General features: G+C 52.5%; 1 protein-coding gene across 6 annotated transcripts in view; it reads right to left on the reverse strand.

Annotated features, from left to right (window-relative positions):
• Positions 1-20811, reverse strand: part of CCDC33 (coiled-coil domain containing 33) — a 105718-nt gene that overhangs the window by 32069 nt on the left and 52838 nt on the right. For all 6 annotated transcript variants that reach the window (XR_011439444.1, XR_011439441.1, XM_070269052.1 and 3 more), the window contains 3 exons: positions 20247-20380; positions 19212-19283; positions 6131-6325 (listed from right to left, as the gene is read on the reverse strand). Coding sequence is in view for 4 of the 6 variants with exons in the window: in XM_070269052.1 (XP_070125153.1) it covers positions 6131-6325; positions 19212-19283; positions 20247-20380 (401 nt within the window). In the remaining 2 variants the exon portion in view is untranslated. The remainder of the gene's footprint in view (positions 1-6130; positions 6326-19211; positions 19284-20246; positions 20381-20811) is intronic.

Genomic DNA, 20811 nt, shown 5'->3' on the forward strand with positions numbered 1-20811 from the left:
AACCTTCCCCACAGCCTTGAAAGGTGGGCAGAGGGAGAGTATTCCTGTCACTCAACAATGAGGAGACAGGCCCAGAGAGGTGGGGTGACTTATCCAAAGTCATGCAGCTCTTGAGTGGTGGAGACGGAACTCAAACCTGCCACAGCCACATGGAGGAGAGGAGGGTGGAGGAGGGGTCTGTAGGGGACAATATGGGGACCCATGTAGCATGGAAGCCTTACTTCTTCCTTTCCACCTTGCTCCCTCGCCTCCCTGTCTTCCTCAAATGCTTGGTAAGCACCATCTCCCTCTCTCTCTTTGTGTATGTGCAGGAGCCAGAGGAGGAAGAGAAGGACAGAGTCAGGAGAGGACAGGAACAGAGCTGGTGACGGTCCCAGCCAAGCCCAGCAGCTGTGACTGTTGCACCCTCACAAGATTTATTTTTAGAACCCCCTGGGCACCAGCTTGCGGGGCTCACAACTCAGGGGCCACAGGGGTGCTGAGGAGGAGCTGAGGAGGACTGAGGCCTGAGAAGACTTCCTGCCAGTGGAGCTGGCCTGGGAGGGGTGGGTGTGTGTGTGTCTGCGCGCGCGTGTGTGATATATGGTGCTTGTGTGTAATGAACATGTGCCCCTAGGTGGCGTTGTGGCTGGGTGGACAGAACAGGGGTGCTTATAGAGGTGACTGGGACAGAAGACTGACCTGACAAACTGGGGCCACGAGCACTGGGCAGTGGAGTGGGGGACTACAGAGCCTGAGGTGTTGGAGCAGGAGGGATGGGGTGACAGTGGCCCCTGGTAGCTTGTGAGGGGTGGCCTGGAGGAGGCACAGAGTCAGGGGTATCTGAGTGGATGCTGTACAGGTGGCACCAGATGGATGTGCTCTCTTTGTCTCTGTCTCGCTCTCTGTTTCTCTTGTATTTTCTCTGCCTCTTGTGGTTCCAAAGGATCTGGGCCCCTGGGTGCGGCTCGTACTCTCGAACCCAGGTGACCTGCCTCCCAGGTGGGCTCAGTGTCACTCCGGCTCATGGGGGCCAACCCCAAGCTCCCTGGGCTTTGTGATGCCATCACCCCAGGATGACGTTCCTGCTTCCAGTTGCCACTGATGTAGACAGTGAGCACACTCAGATGCCGACTGCCACTGCTGCAGGAGGCTCCTGCTTAGGACCCTTCACCTGCCACCAGGTGGTGCTGAGGGAGCGGAGGCTGGGCCTGAACCTCAGCCTCACCAGTCTGCAGACCTCATCCTGGGCCAGGGCCCGGGGACCTGGGGGCAGGACCAAGGCTCCAAGTCACAGCACAGAAGCCCCAGGTGACTTGGGAACATCTGCTCCAACCTCCTCCACTGCCCACACAGGGAAGAACTGGGGTTCAGGGAGGGGAAGGGAGTTCAAGGTCACTTCAGAGAGGTGGTGAGACAGCTGAGAGTGCAAGGGACAGTCTGGAGCTGGCCTGGGCAGGCAGAGGGCGTATGCCCTGTGGCTGTGGGGTGCTGAGAGGGCTGGGGGTGTGGTAACCTTGCATGGAGCAGGGCTGGGGCAGGGGAGGGCTCACGCCATGTAGGGCGACCCCCATCCCAGTTTGCCTGGGACTGTCTCGGATTTAGCACTGCAAGTTGCATGTCCTGAGGGAACCCCTCAGTCCTGAGCAGACAGGGCTGTTTGGTCACCCTAGGGCCATGCTCACAGGTGTCTCTGCTACACTGCCAGCTCCCCTTTCTGAGGGCTCCTCCCTGTCCCACTTGGCCCTCAGGGGCAGGGAGCACAGGGTAAGCAGCTCTCTTGTGTTACAGATGGAAAAATGAAGGCTCAGGGACATGGAGCTCTCTGAGCTACCCTGGGAGGGTCCCTCCTGTGACCTGAGTCCCCAGCTCCTCTGCTGTGTGACCTAGGAGGAGCCACAGCCTCTCTGGTCTTCCCTCCTCTCCTCACTCATGAAGTAGCGCCCTCTTCCTTGCGGGGAAATGATGTCCAAGGAGCCGAAGCCAACCTTCCATCCTTAGGAGCAGGTTAGAGGGCGGGGGGCTGTGGGAGGGGAAGAGGACCTAAGGAAACTGCAGGATCAGGATCATGCTGGGGTGCGGGAGTTGGCAGACTCAAGAAGGGGAAAGAGACAAAAGCTCAGAGGGGGGTGTGCACGTGGGGATGGGGTGGGGAGAGACAGAGGGAGGGAAAGGCTTTCAAAGAGAGAGTGGAAGAAATGAGTTATTCTAGTGTGGTGAGGTTGGGAAAACTGCACTGAATCTTTAAACAACCCTTGTCAATTATTCATCTGCTGGTATGAGGGCCCTATGGTCCGCCACAAATCTCCTCTGAGCGGTAGAGGAGAGGAGGAAGGGAGGGGGGAAACAGAGGGAGTTGGAGAGAGAGAAAGAGCCAGAAAATCAGAAAGAAATAGAGAAATAGAGATAAGCAAAGAAAGACAGAAGCAGGTAGAGACAGAAATAGAGGGGGTGGGGGGAGGGGGTGGAGAAAGAGAGAGAAAGGAATGGAAGGAGGGAGCCAGAGAGAGGAGGGGAATGGCCCTGTTCTGGAATTTCTGTGCTGGAAACAGAACTGAACACATGCTTCTTGAGTAGCAGCTGAATACCTCTGCCTCTGTTCATCCAAAGCATAGCCTGCCTCCTCCAGGAAGCCTTCCTTCTCTTCTCTGTCTTTACTGAGGGCTTACTAGGTGCTGCTGGGGAAAGGAAATCTGGGCCCTGGCAGGTGTCTTATCAGCCCTCTGTGAATGGAACCAGGCCTGTCTGGAGGCTGCACAGAGTCCTGCATCTTACCTGCTCTCACCCTGAGACATTGCCTGGCTCAGCACGAGGTGGGCTGAGGGGGTCCAGGGGGTGAGGGGAACACTTGAAAGTTGACTAATGTTTAGAGCTGCCATGGTCAGGATGACTCTTACCATCTCACTCCTCACCCTCACTTAAAAGCCCACCTCTTCCAAAAAAGACTTCCTGGGCTGCTCGCAGGGAGGTGAAGGCTTCTTCCAGCTCTGCTGGGCCCTACACTTGACCCAAGATCACACCCACGGGCCCTGACCCCAGTGCATCTACTCAGGTTGGGAGCTTTGCACCATGTTGACAAAACGACACTTAAAAGGCCTGTGTCAAAACCAGGTGTCCCAGATGAAGAGAGCCCGAGATGGAAGAAACGGCAGTACTATAACCTGGAAAGAGGGTGGATCCAAGGACATACTATGGGGAGGGGCACCCAGGAGGTAGGGCTGTGGGGGTGGCACTGACTGGCAGACCCAGGGCAGTGGGGAGCATCTGCAGCATCCTCCCCACAGAGAGGGTACAGACCCCTCCGTTTCCTTCTCCATTCCCAAGGTGCTCCTTTCTGCAGAAAATGTTCAGTTTCCTATTAAGCCAGAGTAGGCCCTGGAGGGAATCAGAGGCAAAATTGTTTCTTGGGCTCTGGGGAGTGTGCACAAGACTAGACACAGACAAAGGCACTCCAGGAGTCAGGCGATGCTGAGAGGCTCACAGCCTGGATGCAGCGGCCAAGAGCAGAGGGAGGCAGTTAATCATTTGCTGACTGTATGACCACTGCCACGTCACTGGGGCCCACTGTTTCACCCCCAGGCTCTTCTGCTGGTGTCCACTCCTTGACCATAGGTCCAGGAGTCACATACCTTGTGATGGTGTCATTGCCACCCAGACATGTTCCTGTGCTAGTCAGGCATCTTCCACCGCTCTGTGACTCTGTCTACAGCTTACAAGCTGTGTCTGTGTGCATCACTATGTTCTATGGTTGCATCTTCCTGATACCGTGGTGTCTGATAGCTCTGTGCGGCTTGGGTCTATTACTATACAACCACACTTGATTGTTCCCTGACCACAATCTATTGCTTGTCACTGTGTCTCTTGGTCGCATGAGCTGGTCCATTGCTATGTAATTTTGTTTGGTTGCTATGGAACAGTGACCCATTGATACACGGCTACCTGTGATTGTCACGGAGCTGTATACTGTTGCTACCCACCCACATTCTATTGCTTGTGACTGGGTTCTTCTGGCTGCGTGAATATGTCTGTCTAGGTCCTGCCCTGGTCCTTCCAGGCTCTGGCCAGTGGGCAGGAGCTGGAGCTGGGGGCTGGGTCTCCAGGATCCAACAAGGGCAAAGTGTCAGAGGAGGGAATAGTCAGTGTGGTAAACCTGAGACAGAGAAAGAGAAAGGGTGGGGGAGGGCAGATGGCATGGTGAGTTGCAGAACTGAAGGCAGGGGTGGGAGGGTAAATGGAATTGAGCCCAGAGTTAGGAACAAGGAGGGAACAGACAGGAATGGGCCAGGGAGAGGGGCAGGGCCACTGCCCTGAATAGTATGTGTCTGAGGGACCCAGTGGCGTCCGGTTGGCTGAAGGGTCCGGGGCTGGTGTGCAGGCCTCTGTAGCCATCTGCTGTTTGCTTGGCTATACGTGAGGCAGTACGGGATAGTAGGGTGAGGAAGCCTTGGGCAGCGTTGTGCCACTTCTGGGCTTCCCCATGGCCAGCCTTTGTGAAATTAGGAGATTGGACTAGCTATTCACTAAGGTTCTTTCTGACACCTCTGCTCTCCAGCCAGGGCTTCTACCACGTGGCCCAATAAGCATTTACCTCCACCTGTGTTGGGCCAGGCAAGGCCTGGGCCCTGAGCCCAGAGACGTGGAAGCCAGTGTGCTCTTAACTCAAGGGCTGGATGGTGCTGGCTGAGTGCATCTAACCCAACAGCAAACCAGGGAGAGCAGCCAGTGCTTGTGGCCTTGCCAGGCGCCCAACAAGGGGGATGGTAGAGGGACCAGGGAGCCCTCTCCCAGCACAGGAGTGCTGCAGATGGCGTTCAGAGAGGGCATGATTGAGTTAGTTCTACATACAGACCCAACTCACAACATCGCTAACAGCCTGTGGGTATGGGGCAGCCCTGAGCCCCTTGTTCACACTCAGCCTCCCAGAATCCTAGTGCCCTTGGGATACTTGTTTCTCCTCCTCCCCTCTGGCACTCACAATGATTACTCAACCTCTTGCTCAAAAACAGTTCTTCCTCATGGCTGACCTTGACTTCTCAGACTGCAGTCTAGTCCCGCCTCTTATGGTTTAATCCTTAAGAGAAGATCAAGACTAACTGAAGGTATTGGTTTATTTATGCTGCCCAGAGTCTTCAGAGACAAAGTCTAAATCTTTGTGTTCAGCCTGATGGCTGAGCTGGCAAGTTAGGCCTGAGAGCTGCTTTCCCAAGGGGCAGAGGTGAGGGGAGTGAGTGTAGAAGGGGGCCCATGAATGCTCTGGCACCTCGGGAGGGCCCAGCTCCAGGGAGAGCAGGGGCGCTCCATGTGGGAGCATCCTGGGCACACCCAGCAGACAGCAGCCCTTCTTATTCGTCCAATGGGACGTGTTCCAGAAAGGTGCAGAAGTGCCAGGGGAAGATGCGGAGGCTGTCAGTGGAGAGGGGCAGGTCCTGAGAGGAGGAAGTCCAGGGTTTCCCTAGGGGCCAGTGGCCTTGGCTGGGGCCTTTTCTGAGGATCTTCCGGAGCAGCGTTCCCCATGGGATCCACTGTGGAAGAAGGGAGGAAGCCACATATAAATTCACCCAAGGTCACTGGGTTGGGACTTGGCCTGTACTGTCTTTTTGGTGACCTCTTCTTTAGCTCTCTGCATCACAGGGCTAGGACTCGGCACTGAACCCTCACCAAATTAAGACACCACCTCAGCCACCTTTACCCACCGTTTCCCACATCTTATCAACTGGCAACAGGAAGCCACACCAGCTCTCATGATCAAGGACACAGACTCTGTGACCAAAGATGGTGGCCTCTTTTCTTTGAGCGCCAATTTCCTCTTTGAGAAGTTTAATCTCTTGGGGGGCTTCCCATTACCCAGTAGACACGCCCCTGAGGAAGTGCTGAGCTGATGACTTGAGAAAATGGGACTCAGTCTTACAAGTGTTGTAGGGGTTTGTTTTGAAAGAAATCAAATGGGAACCCCATTCAAAAGGTGAAGAAACTCTGTAAACTGAAGAATCCACACCTTCCACCAGTTTAGCTTTGGGGTAACTCACATACAGAGTGTGACTAAAGGGGAGGTCTATTGCCCCCTGAGGAGTGAACCAGGCCCCAGGGGGCAGTCAAACCCCTTCACCACAGCTTCCATCACTGGTCTTCCCAGCCCTGAGGAGACACTCACCAGTTCCCGGGACATCCTGAGCACCTCAGGCTCTTCCTCCGCTTCCTGAGAGGTGGATGTGCTGGAGTCCATTATGGAGCTCACTGTGGCCTTGGACCAGGACTCGCGGATGGTACCCAGCTTTTCATCTAAGATCTTGGGGTCCAGGATGGGCAGAGTCTTGCTGTTCTTTGGTGTCAAGAAGTTTTCAGGCCTCTGAAAGAGAAGGTATACAGAAGTTTCTCTGCGCTTCTCTATCATAAGGGTACCTTCCACTCCCCTCAGGCCTCTCGTCCCCATGGCTCAGGAGGCCCTGCATGTCTGGCCACTGTCTACCTCCTATCACCTGCCCCCTTGCTCACTGGGCCCTAACCACACTGTCCTTGCCATTCCTCTAACAAGCCAAGCTCTTTCCTGCCTCAGGGCCTTTGCATCTGCTGTTCTCTCTACCCAGAGAGCCTCATGGGTCTTTACACGGCTATCCTCTCTCACCATTCAGGTCACAGCCTAGATGTGATCTTCTGAGAGGGGCCTTGCCCTTTGAGATAGAGACCCATCCTATCCAAAGTAACCTCTCCTCCAATATACTCTCTAGTCACATTATCCCATTTTAATGTATTTAAAGTACTTACTCTACCAGAAAATTAACTTTCATAAAACGTGTTTGTTTACTGTCTGCCTCCCTCCTCCCATCCCCACACTAGGATGTAAGTTACATGTAAGCAGGGATCTTGTTTATCCCCAGTGTCCAGTTTATCCCAGTTATCCTCACTGTAGGTGCTCAATAAACGTGGTTGAAAGAATAAATAAATCATGCCATCAATGACTCCCACCCATGATGCAGTACCAACAGCTTCTGAAATGCCTACACTCCTTTGACACCCTTTGCTGTGTAGACTTATTTTCCATTCCATCTCCTCTGTCATCTTCTCATCTCAACACCTGTTAAACAGAGTCTCTTCTCTCTCTACTCTGATGGGCCTCTTGCTCCTTCCATGTTCTTTTTCCTGTTCTCCTCTTCCTCCCTGGCATGACTATCTCTCTCATCTCTGTTTGTCTAGGATTCAACCCCGCTCAAATACCAGCCCCTACAGGAAGCCTTGATGGCCTCCACCCACACTTGCTCGAAGCTTTTCTGAGTTCTTCCAGCCCAAGAGAAGGCTTTCTCTGCTCTCATACTGTTCTCTAATTCCAGGCTTATTTGCTATTTTTGTTTCTCTAATAAAACTTTAAGTTCCTTGGGCTTAGAGACGTGTCTATGCTCCTTTGGGGAGAAGTTACTTTAAAGCTGATGGAAATTCATGGTTAGCTCTAACATGCCCATTGTCAAAGAATCATGCAGTCTCAGGGTTTGTAGGGACCTCAAGGGCGACTCACTTCCACCATACATCAGCTGTTGGAATTCTGTCTTGGCCACACAGCAGACAAAAATGCCACCACCTAGAGTGTTGTGCTAGAAGCAAATAGAACAATGGGCACAGTGCCAACCAGGACAGATGTGCTCAGGGTTAGAGTTGCCTGGATATCTGACCCCGAACACAGTGAGAATGAATACAGGCAGGCTTCTCCTTAAGTGGATACTCTATATGAAAACCCACACATATGAACCAGATGAATAGGGACAAGGACCCTTCACTTTACTACTGGGATCCTTCAAATAATGATTGTTTTATGCCCTTTTAAAATAAGATTTGGTGTGCAGAAATTCATTAACATGAAGCCTTTTTGGGCTTGTGTCAGTAGAGTAAGGGACAGTCATACAAATACAGAGGCATCCAGGCCAGTCTGGGCCTCATTTCCCCTCCATCAAATGGGTACAAGGATAGATAATTACAGAGAGAAAGCAGCTATATGAAGATTCTTGTAATGGGAAGAGTGAAGTATTGGGTGACCCTGAGGCTGACTTTGACACCTATTGCACTCCATAACCAACACTTCCAGGCCTGTTTTGTCCCTGGGTATTAGGCCCGGCTGTCTCTTTCACCTGCTCCTCTCAGTAGCTATGGTTTATGGAGGGCAAGATTCATTTGGAGGCTCCCCACTGAACATGCCAGGTACCTCTGTGTAGCATCTAAGTCAAATGGTTTTGGATTTTCTGGTTGTCTGTGTGGTTTAGATAGGAAAAGGCACCACATCTGTCTCCTGTTCAGAATCGCTGAATACCAGATTGGCTACAGAAGGAGAACTACAGAATGCATACTGGATGGATGGGTGGGTGAATGGATAGAGGAGAGAATGAAATAAAAAGCAACTAGCCAGGGCAAGGCAAAGACCAACTCCCCATTGACCAGGTGGTCCCTGGTGCTGGGGTGAGATGCTGATTCAGGAGCTGTAATGACATTTCTCTTCATTTCCAGGCAGAAAGCCAATCTCAATGCCCTGGATTTCATAGACTGCCATCTAATCCAGTTAAGGGAGGAAGTAGAAGTAATGAAATCAAAGGAGAGGTCCCCAGAGGTGCCCCCATCAGTTCTGAAAGCAGGGACACATTGCTGAGGGAGTCCCCTCCCCCATAGCCTGTCTCTCTGACATCTACCCGGTGTGGCCACAGCACCAGCTGGGTCAGCTCAGTGACCCGGAGCTGACATTTACTGGGCTCTGATCAGAGATAGGCAAGCACCAGGTACTTCTATGTACATTCTGAAATTTATTAAGTATAATTCACTTAATTTCATCACAAAGATAAAATAAAAATGAGACTGATCCCTAAGTCCAGACCAGTGCCTTCACCCTGTCAGTCTCCGGTGGGCAGGGAGTTGTCCCAAGAGGGAGGGAAGGAAAGGTAGAGTATCTATGGACTTCATTCTATTCTGCCCACACCACCTCCTCCTGATGCCCAGCTGCTCTTCCTCTAGCCCTGACCAGACTCAGTGGCTCTGCTCTGCTCAATCCATGGCTGGCCCTGGCCTGTATTTGCTCCCATAGGTGCTTCATGCCAGTACCTCCTACATCCTATCCCCTACCACTGCAGGTCTCCTGCCCACATTTCCAATCCCCTGCCCCAATCACCTTTGCCAGGATCCATCCTGGCCTGGGGGTTGGAGGCAAGGTGTGTGGGTGACTTTTATAGAAAAACCTGGACCTCCACATAATACAGGCCCCATAGGGAAGTCCAGAGGCAGCTGCTCATGTCACGTGAGGTGAGGGGCACCAGGAGGACCTCAGTGCCTCACACAGTGCCTAAATTCCTCCTAATAGTTCCCTTTCTCTAGGGCCAACATTGCCTCTCCAGACTCCTCAGCTTCAATCTGCCCATGTTTGGGGAGGGGATTGTGCTCCTTTCCTTGCTCTTCTGGGAAGGGAGCTTGTCTGAGACTAGAGGGAGGGGCCAGGCTGCAGGAGATCAGGGTGGGTTAGGGCGGGTCAGGGTGGCGGATGGGGTGGGGGACAATGCTAATATGGGGATGGGAAGAGGGTGGAGCCTTGGAGATTAACTTCCCTCTATTCAGGCTCAGCCTTGCTTTGCTCTCCCTCTTTCCTCTAGGTGGGGATGGGGACTGCTGGCTCACTTCACAAACCTGCTTATTTGTTTTTCTATTTGGCAGGCCCTGTCCTGCCTGCTGAGGCAGCTTGGGGCTGACAAGTGGCCCCTCACTCTGTGGCTCCGTGGCTGCAGCACGTCTTGCTTCATTAGGGCTGTAATTGGAGACCTACTTTGAAAGCTCAAAGTGATGCGCAGCCACGCACTGGCTGAGACTCAGAGCCCAGCCCACTGCTACTTGTGCTGCTGCAGCTGCCTCACACCACGAGTGCCATAGTGGGGAGAAGGCACCTCTTCCTCATGCTTCTCAGCCCTCACTGTTGCCCGTGGAGGATGGTCTGTTGAGACAGACCAGGCCAATAGCATCACAGGCTCGAGGCTTCTTGGGTCACTTGTTTCCCCCTCCACCCCTAACATCTTCTGCCTCCCTCCTACTCATTTCATGCCCTACATCCCTGATCATGCAAAATGCAACAGTTCCAGCCTGCCCCGGCAATTACAGACTGGCTGGGTTGCAGCTGCTGTCCTTGGTGCTGAAAATGCCCGCCTTCCGGCCTGCCCGCCTCTCACCCCGCCCTGAGTCTTCTCGCTGAAGCGCACATGCTCTTAATTCAATTAGCTGGCCCTGAACCCTCCCCAGGGAGCCGGGAGCGGAAACTGGCAAATTCTGTTTAACAAAGACATTTGTCCCTCTGCCCCGCCGGCTTTGGGCTCTGCCTGCCTGTATCCCACTCATTAGGTATCTAACAAAGTGCGTCCCAAGAAATCTGCTTCCAATCGCTAGTAATTCAGGAGGCCTGATGCAATTTTCTCCCTGATAAGGGTGTCTCGCCCGCTGGCAAGCGCCATAATAAGCCCTGTGCAGCGGCTCCCTGATCAGTCACTGCTTTGTCATTTCCTGTGGCCACAGTTGTAGGTTCTTATCTCTTCAGCTGAAGGCAAGGCTCAGACACTGGCCCCTCCAAGAAGGCTTGCTGCCTCCCTTGCATATTGCAAGCCTCATTCATGGATCCCACACGGTCTTGCAGCCGGGGTGGGGTTTGAAGCTCTGAGTCTGTCTGCCAGCCTAGAAGGGCCTGAGTGTTAATCCTCACTTGGGCCATGAGTCATTCTCCAGAAAATGGTGTCAGAGGGTTAATATAAAAGCAAGTTGTGTGGTCAGAGGAGGGGAGCCAGTGATAAGGATTTTTAAAAATTCTGGCAGGGACTTTAGAATTAGAGTCCTGCCTATGGCTCAGTGGATGGGCTGTGGGCTCACTCTTGTTAGCCTGAAACTGGTCTTTCTGCATTTAATCTTTCTCCTTGGGTTCCCTTTATTCACATCTAGAGGAACCTTTCTAACATATAAGTCAGATCACACCCTATTGCTACTCAAAGACCTTTCTTAGCTTCCCATCATTTTATGACAAAGTCTAAACCCTGTATCTTGGGACCCAGGAACTCCACAGTCTAGGCCCCATCTAACTCTTCAGTCTCCCTGCCCACAACAGCCTCCATATGTCCCATGTGCTTCAGACACTGTCATGCTTCCATGGCCTTGCAGTTGTAGTCCCTCTGCCTGAAGCACCCTTGCCTTGCCAATTTCAAGCCACCCTTTGTGGTAGAGCTCAAACCATGCTTCTCTGTGACTCTTCTGCTGAACTTAATATGCTCAATGCACCAACCTCAACTAGAACCCTTAGCAAGATGGGCAGTGATGATCTGTTGGCGTGCTTTACTGCTTGCTACAGGTTAGATATCTAACAAATGGTTAATGAATTCATGCCTGAATGACCTTGGTTGGACCAGGGGTGTATCTGGTTTGGCTGAAGGAGGTCTAGGCTATGGTAGTCTGGCTTTGAGATGGGGAGAAACCCAAGAGCAGGCCCTATTTTATGAGAAGTTTGGTCTGGAAGCTTTACCCTGTCTCTATCTCTTCCCCCCACCTTCTTCCATCCACCAATTATGCATCGGGCTCATGCAGAGAGCAGAGCAGGCCAGGAGAGGGCCCAAACATCCAGTTTCCTTAGCCATCCCTGGGTCCTGACCCAGTCCATCTGTGGCTGGGAGTCATAGGCTCACATTCTCAAGGCAACACATGGTCCTATGGTTGGTGAGGCATTTGGGAGGAGCCTGCAGTATGGCTCTTGGTCCAGCCTTGCCCACCCTGGCCTGAGAGCTCACAGGCCAGGAAACAAATCTTCTCTTTCTCCATCTCCTCCACAGTCCCCAGCTCAGGGTAGGATATACAGGGGACTTCAGCAAGTCTTGGCCTCTGGAGAGATGATTGTCTGTCTCTTCTCCATTTCTTCATTCTCTGAAAAATTGCTGTGAGACCAAATGTGGTGCTGCTGATGTTTATCTTCAGCGCTTGACAAGGCCTCCTGATGTCCTTATGGATGTGAATCTGGTGGAGCGGCTGTCATGAGGGGTGGGCGTGGAGTGAAAGATTAGCAGGGCTTCATTGTCGCCCCTCCCCCAGGAGCCCCGGCCTCATCCCTGATGAGTTCAGCATGTTTGTCAGCAACTTAGGTGAACAATACTAAGTGCTCTCTTTATGGGGTGTCTGCAAAACACTGGGCTGGGCACTTACACATGCTCCCTCATTCAATTGTCACTACATTCCTGGCTGATAGGGGGGTCACAACCCCTTCTAGGTATGAGGAAAGTGAAACTCAGGGTGGCTAAGATCAAGTGGAAGATCCAGGATTCAAACCCAGATCTAAGGATGCACACTTGTTAGTGTACGCTGCAGCACTGAGAGCGAACCGACCACACCCACAGATGACCTGGAGCGTGGGGTGCGGCTAGAGGTGGGACTGTGAACGTGATGCATGATAAAATCAGGGTCTACAATGATCTCAAGCCCAGACAATGGGCTGAGAAGAAGATAAAATATCCTAGGGAAGTGAAACCCTGCCTACGTTCAAAGTAGAGCAGCAGAGGTTCAAGGTGAAGATGTGCGCCTGACAATGGCTCACATGTCAGATGGGACCACCCAGGCTCTAAATGGATCCTGTGAGCTTGGTTAGTAAAAAAATAAAGCAAATGGTAGACTTTGGCTGCACCAAAGGGGGGAATGTGTTTGGAGAAAGGGGGTGATGGTCCTATTCTACCCACCAATGCTGATCCAGCTCCACAGTTTTGGGGGACACTTTAAGAGGAGTACTGTCAAGAGGAGACAACCAGGATAATGAGAAGCAGAAACCCAGTGTGACAAAGAGCAGTCAGAGGAAGGAGAGCCGGTTAGGCTGGAGAGGACATAAGTCTGCAAACATCAGCAGGGCTGAAGTGGGCATGGGAGCTGACTCTCTGGAGCCTGCTGTTTCTTTCTTCAGGAAGGAAAGACAGGGCCTGGAGGGAAATAAAAAAAGGCAGGAGGAAGGGGTTTACAAGGGAGCTGACAGAGGCTGGAAAGGGCTTCCTTTGAGGTAATGAGCTCCCTGTTATGAGAAGTGAACAAGTCGAGTCTGTAGAACCCTATGTGTTGGAGGGAGTGTCAAACTACCTCCCTGAGGTGGGGAGCAAGGGGGGAGTTACATGATAACCAAGAGACTATGGGGGGAGCAGTATTTGTCCTGTAGCCATGGAGGACTACTGGGAGAGATTCAGGCATTGTGAAAAGCAGGCAGGTGCCTCTTATGGTGCAATGGCAAGCACTGTCCCAACACTGAGCATCTGTGAGCTGACGGCCAGGCTGGCCCTGGAAAAGCACAGGCTCTCGCTTCTCACCCACCTGTCCCCAGCTTCCTCTGGTTGCACAGGAAGATCTCTGAATCGGGCCTAGAATCTGAGCAGGTGGGGGAAAGTGTACCTGTGAGCTGGGCAGGGATAGGCCTGACCCTCTGTCTCCTGCCTTCCGGTCTGGGAGAGTGAGAGGCAGGGAGGGTAGGGGGCTTGGGGAGTGGAGACAGGCAGGGATCTTGTGAGGTTGTAGGATGAGAAAGGGTCTCTTTCTCTGGATCCATCATCATCCTTATGGTAGTGTCTTCAGAACTGGAGTCTTGGGGGTGGTGACAGAACCTTCCAGATGACAGAACAAGCCAGAGAGGCTGCTGTGCTGTCCTGGACACTGGGTCTTCCAGGCAGCTTTGCTTGGTGAGGAAATAGGGGCAGCTTTGTGTTGGGGCTTCTCTGAAGACTAGCCCAGTGCTGTCATGTGTGGCTTTCAAAAAAAGTCCATAAGAATTCATCAAAAACCAGCATGATTCTGCCTGTTCCCTGTCCTCCCTTCCACATTTACTAAACAGCCACTTGTCCCCACTCTGGGCTGGTCTCCAGGGAGAGCTTTGTAACTAGTTTGAATAAAAATACCAGAGCAGCCCTTTGCATGGCAACGAAGACCCACCCTGCCCCTCCCTATGAGGGGAACAGGGACAGAGGAGGGTCGGATGGGACTGTGGGAAGCGCCCCTTCCCTCAGTGGGTGGCAGCAGGTGCCACGTCCTCCTCTCCTCAAATGCACCCTCCCTGTGCCAAAATCCAAGGAAGCCAGTGGGTTTCAAGTCCTTCCAGCATCTCTTAGGGCTGTGGGCGGAGCAGGGGGTGGCCACCATTTGAGAGGCCCTACTTCCACCTGGTGTCTTGGTGCCCTACCCGGGCAAGAGTAGGTCCAAAATCCCAGCCCCAAGAGGGGACATGTTGCTAAACACCCAGATGACTGCATGGACTTGTCCCACCTCACAGGAGCACATTTCCAGGCAAGGAGGCAGGGGCTGACACAATGAGCACCTCCTGTGTACATGCCAGGCTCCAATCCACATGGGTCAGCCTAGGAAAGCTGGTCAGTTGTGGGCCTCACTTAAAAGAGACTGTCTGCAAGCTGGAGAGCACCCAGATGCTGCAGGATCTGGAAACCAGTGCATTAAAAAAGGCAGGCTGTGTAGCCCAGAGAAGCATAGACTCCCAGGGGATCCGGCTATACTCTTCAAAGAGAAGAGGCCAACATCAGAGTGGGGATGGAGGAGACCAAAGGTTGATTCAAGTAGGTACAGATGGAGCAGCCATAGGCTCATGGACTCTTTGAGCCTAATGGACCTCCAAGACCAACCCCCACTGAATGTGCAATAAAGAGAAGTTTTCTGTGTATATGCAGGTGTTTTTCTAGTTTTTGTATATCTATGTGTAGTTATACATGTCTTAATCTACACAGACAACTCCAGCTTAAGGCAGGTCACTCCAAGCAGCAGGTGCTCATAGAGAATCCCACTAGAGGGAAAAAGCTTAACCCAGCACTAGCAGAACTAGCTTCAAGCACAATGGACCGACCTAGGAAGCCACCTGCTCTCACTGTTCACTGAGATAGCGTGCTGGATAGCTGACTGTGTGCCCGTGTCCCCAGAACCAGAACAGGAGGCTTGTTGGGGTTGCACTGCAGCCCCAGGGGGCAGAGCCAGGAGCCTGGGACAGGGTGGGCTCTGGGGTGAGTGTTTCTATTGGTTGTCGCCACTGAGCCAGGGGATGGGCTGTTTCTAGGAGGTAGTGAGCTCTCTGTCGTGGCAAGAAAAGGAGAGGCTAGGATGATTGCCCATGGCGGATGTTATCAGGAGAGTCCTATCCAGGGTGGGCTGTTGAGAAACACCTCTGCAGTCTCTGCCTATCGGGAAACTCTACAGTGCTCTTGTTCCCAGAGCTCTGAGAAGGGATGATGTGGAAGTGGTGGGTGTGGGGAGCCTGTTCACGAAAATGTCAATTAGCCAGAATGGCCTGTGCCCAAACTTCCCGGACCTGGAGGCCCATGGGAAAGAGGTTGTGTCCTCAAGCGGGAGGTACTCAAACAGGATATGCTTATTCATTTCTTCTGAAGTATTTCCTCTTTGTAGCATGTCTGACCGTGTGCAAGAAGTTGCTCCTAAGATGGAGTTATTAGCCACATGGATGGGGCCCCTGAAAGGCCCATTATCACAAGCCCGCCCTGCAGCTGGCATGTCCACAGGACTCTAACATGGCCAGTCTTCAGGCAGTGGCTCCTGGAGCTTTGAGCAGTGTTTCATTTAAACAGTAGAAGAGGGGCCAGCCCAGTGGTACAGCGGTTAAGTGCGCATGTTCCGCTTTGGCAGCCAGGGGTTTGCTGGTTCAGATCCCGGATGTGGACATGGCACCACTTGGCAAGCCATGCTGTGGTAGGCGTCCCACATATAAGGTAGAGGAAGATGGGCACGGATGTGAGCTCAGGGCCAATCTTCCTCAGTGAAAAAGAGGAGGATTGGCAGCAGTTAGCTCAGGGTTAATCTTCCTCAAAAAAATAATTTTTTAAATAAATAAACAAACAGTGGAAGAAGCCATAGTTCTGGGCCCAGGTCCGCCTGGCTGGACTGCAGAGATGAAGGCCAGGTACTGTCCACCATGAATTAGCAGACAACGCCTTAGGTGGAACAATGAGATGGATGTTACGGCGGCTTGGCTCACAACCTTACTCGGATACCAGCTCAAGTCTCAACAGCTTGTCACCTTGTTTGGGTTTCATCAGGCCTCTTTTCAGGAGCTGACGTCTGCTCATAAATTGATCTGTTCATTGTCTGGTCCACACTCCTTGCTCCTTAAGAACGCAGGCTTATGAAGACACGGCCTTTTCTGTCTTCTTCAACGTAAGATCCCTAAAACCCAGGACAGTATCTGCTACATAGCAGGTGCTCAATAAACATCTGTAGCTGCATGGCGGACATGGCGGTATGACAGTGAAGGTGATGGTGAGGGATGAGCTGGGGATGGGCCCTTTAGACTTGGCTGCAATGCCATCTGACTTGTTCTTCAATTCTCCACACTCTCCTGCCACCCCTCAGGGAGAAGGAGGCCAAAGGGGCTCAGACGCTGGCAGAGAACCATGTCCAATCCTGATGAGGGGAATTCAAGGCAGATGGGCTCCATGGTCAACAGCCCCTCCCTCTCCTCACTGCAATCCACAAGGGCAGCCAAAATTCTGGTCCGCATCAAATATATATGGAATAAAAGAATGAATGGATAGGTGCTATGGCTGCAAAAACCTTATGCCGAGTCTACCCACATTAGCACTTCATACTTAGGCCCCAAATTGGACTTTGAGATTCTAGAATCAAAGCGAGTCAGTTATTGGCCAATTCTCAGAGAGTTTCACCAAGAAACAGTTTAGCCACAAAGAAATTTAGCTTCTGGGGCTGGCGCTGTGGCCCAGGGGTTAAGATCGTGCGCTCCTCTTCGGCAGCCCGGGGTTTCGCCAGTTCAGATCCAGGGCACAGACATGGCACCGCTCATCAAGCCATGCTGAGGTGGCATCCCACATGCCACAACTAGAAGGACCCACAACTAAAAATGCACAACTATGTCCTGGGGGGGCTTTGGGGAGAAAAAGGAAAAATAAAATCTTTAAAAAAAGAAAAAAGAAATTTAGCTTCTGCGTGTGCCAGTGCAGGTGTGAAAATGTCTGGTGTCAGTTTGCTCGTGTGTGTGAGCACGTATGTATGCTTTAAATGTGTACACCCTTGCAAAGGGGGTGTGCATGCGCTGTGTGCATATCTATGCATATGTGACTGTCCGCGTGCAGATATTTGAATGCAGTTGTGTGAGAGTGTGTATGTGTATGAATTCTAGGCTGCAGAATCTGAATTTCCTCTAGTACTATTTTCCTGGTACACACCCAATCTTGATCCCCTTTCTTTTCCTTTCTTCTCGGAAATCCATTACGGAATGTTCTTCTTACCCGCCTGCAGGGGGAGGGGGCTAGGGGGAAGGGGAAGCTAAAATCACAAGGCCCAGATCAAAACACTCAGCAGCTAAATGAATTCGGCAGCGTTTTCCCGCATGACTTGGAGGGATAATTTAGTGAGGCCGCCAGCTGGAAGGAAAGGGATTAATTCTGCACTTAGCACAGCTCCAGTGAATAATTCATCACTGAGACCTTTGTGCCCAGCCCCTGGGCAACTGGGGAAGTGTCCTGCCCACCTGCCTGTTGCCTGCCTGGGTCCCCCAGTGCCCTGACCAGGGGCATTTGATGCTCCTTTCAGTCCTCAGGACACACGTGCCCCAGTGAAGGGGCAGGGGGCAGGGGGAGGTGAGGAAGGGGTTGGCAGTGGCCACTGGCAGACTTCAGACCTCAAGAAGAGGCTGTGGAGGGTTGAGCTCCAATCTGGGAACTTTGTGACATTTTCCAAAGGACCATGCTTCCCCTTTCTTGGGGTCTTCTGCTGCTTCTGTGTCCTCCCCTCTTAGTACCTTCCTGGTCCTACACCTAGTTTGGGGGGTGGGGTGGGATGTCAGGGAGTATCTAACAAACTCCCTCCCACCCAGGAATGAGAGGAATCTCTAGAGGGCAATGCAGAACATTCCACATCGGGGCTTGCTAATGGGAGGTTTCAGGCACTCACTAGAGGCCTTGTGGGGAGGCACTTGGGGGCTGGTACTTTCCCAGATATACCCCATACACCCTACACCATGGAACTCCCTGTGTTCTTCACAGGTAAGGTGACAGGGCCAAGTATCACTCCAGAGCTAGTGGCTATTTTTCCTGGCATGGGAAGCTGTCAGGAGTGGGCTGACCCAGACATCAGCCCCTCCAGGCATTTCCTGGGTTCATTGTCCAAAACTGCTCACATCCCAGCTTCACACCTGTCCCAGCATCACAGAGAGCAAAGTGGAAAAATTCCAGCAGGTGCCTGCTAGGTGCACTGGAGCCAAATGACCAGGGTCCAATTTGGACTCAGAGCCCAGGTGTAGAGGAAGAGCTCCCATCCATGGGGCAGAGCTCAGTCCCTGCTATCTTTCCACTTGGACCAACCCAGCTGTAGTAGGCAGAATTCCAAAAATGGGCCCCCTAGATTCCACACTCAAATCTGCAACCTGTGAATGTGATGAGCCACCACGCCTGTGATGATGTGATTATACTGCACAATTGACTTTAAGAAGGGGTGGTCGTGAGTGGGCCTGACCTCATCACAGGAGCCCCTCTAAAAGCAGAGAGTTTTCTCTGGCTGTTGCGGAGAAGGAAGTCAGAGAATTTTGAAGTGTGAGGGAGATCCTATGTGCCTGTCGGCTTAAAGATGGAGGAGGGCACTGGGAGAAGGAATGTGAGTGGGCTTCAGAGGCTGAAAGAGGCCTCCAGCTGACAGCCAGCAATGAGACAGGGACCTCAGTCCTACCACTGCAGGGAACTGAATTCTGGCAAGACCCTATATGAGCCTGGAGGAGTACTCTTCCCCACAACCTCCAGAAAGAACTGTGCCCCTGCCAACATCTTGATGTCAGCTATGCTGTCACAGACTGCCTACCCGTAGAAGTGTGAGCACATGAATGAATGGGTGTTGTTTTAAGCTGCTAAGTTTGTGGGAATTTGTTACCTGGCAACAGAAAAAGATATCCTAGTTCACCCTTGTAGAACCTTGATCCCGGTGAGCCAGGCTTGGCTTGGGCTGAGTTAGAGACTGAGTGGATCTGGGTGGCCCTCTGCTCTCAACTCTTCTCTTCCTAATCTCACCTTTCTCTCTGGATTTTTGGAGCCTCAAATCACCCTTAGACATTTCACCCAAAGCAGCAGTCCCCTCCTCCCAGAAGCCCCTGGCCCCAGCCCCTGAACAATACCAGCAATTGTGAAGGAGGTTGGAGCCCACTAAGGGGCTACAGGAGCTGGCACATGACTGTCAGGCCCTGAAATTCCCCTGACCCACAGCCTTACCTCGGAGGAAAGCAGCTGGAAGGAGAGATCCACCGTGGGGGCCTCACCACTCATGGTTTTCAGCGAGGTGTCCTGGGGAGAAGGAAACAGTTGGACCACACTGGCTAGGGCAGCTTCGGCCTCTATTCCACCCACTGTCTGGATTCTCCAGGAAGGTGCCTGCTGCGGGGGATGCCTGGAGAGTGGGAGGGAGGCGGGAGGTGGTCTCCTGGCTCTGCTTGCCCCTCACCACTGCCATGCCACCCTCCCACCTCCACCGGAGACCTGCCCAGACCTCCAGACCTGCTTCCCGGCAGAGTCAGGAAGCTCTCAATTGTGAGATCTACAGCATCATCATGGCCAGAAGTATTTCAGAGAAAAAGGTAGCTTAGAAATAGACAATGATGACTATAACGTCTTAATTCTTATTGAGAACCCATTCTGTTCTGTGTGCTTTGCAGGTATTTCCTCAAAAAATCTCACAGCAACCCTATGAGTAAAGTACTATTAATATGCACCCATTTTACAGACAAGGAAACTGCAGCACTGAGACTTTAAGCAGTTTTCCCATGGTCATGTGAGCTGGTAAGGGGTGGAATCGGAATTTGGACCCAGACAGTCTGGCTCCGGAGCCTGGCCTCTTGACTCTCTTGTTATGCAGAGAGGTTGTGTACAGGCAAGCTGCTCCCATTTTAGAGATGGGCACTCAGGTTCAGGGAGGTTAAGTAACTTGCCCCAGCTTCTATAGTGAGGACTAGGGCAAGTCAGGATTTGAAGGCAGGTCCGGCTGGTTAAAGGCCTGAGCTCTCGCTGCCCTCCCGCAGGGCCTCCCCGTGCTTCTCTTCAAGTCGCTCGGGCAATTTCATCACAAGCCTAGATTTTTGGTGTTCAGGAGAGCTCCTCACACCTGACAGTGGTCAGCTTCCCTGGTGGGAGCCCTGGTGGAAGCTGCTGGAGAAGCCAGATTTGCCATGTTGGTGGGGCAAGGTGGAGCAGGGTGGGGCGGCTGGGACCAGGTGGACCCGCCGTGGGCCCAGTCCCTGGTGGGGGACTCACGGTGATGGGGAGCCGCTCCACACGCAGCCCATTCAGGCCTTTTCCTGTCAGCATCTTGCGGTACAAACGGCTGTTTAGCGGCAACACAGAGACGCCCAGGGGCTTGCTGAGGGTCCATGGCTCACTGCCTTTCACTGTGAGGGAGGGACCAGCTGGGGCTCCCGCCAAAGCCCCCACTTCCCGGATCCCAGCGTCTGAGGCCCCACCCGGGCCCCATCCTTTGGTACCCAACATCTAGTTTTCCCATCCACACTGTCCATCTGTTTCCTGCCTCCTGGCCTTTTCTTGTACAAATATCTTCCTTCTCCTCTCTCCTCAGGGCTTCCTGAGTTCAAGGCCAACTCTAAACATAGTTGTGTCTGGGTATTTATACTGATCTCCCTTGTCTCTGACCTTTGGGGGCTTCATTCTTACAGTGTGAAACTAAGACTGTGGATCAGCTGGTCTCTGAACCCTGTCCACCCCACAGGATGTGAGCCCTGAGGGCTCCACTCCCTCTCTCCTCACTGAGAGGTGTATAGGGGTGGTGCAATAAAAACGCTTGCATCTATTATGGAAAGAAGGC

This window comes from Equus caballus, chromosome 1 (assembly GCF_041296265.1).
Source record: "Equus caballus isolate H_3958 breed thoroughbred chromosome 1, TB-T2T, whole genome shotgun sequence".
Taxonomy (NCBI): Eukaryota; Metazoa; Chordata; class Mammalia; order Perissodactyla; family Equidae; genus Equus; species Equus caballus.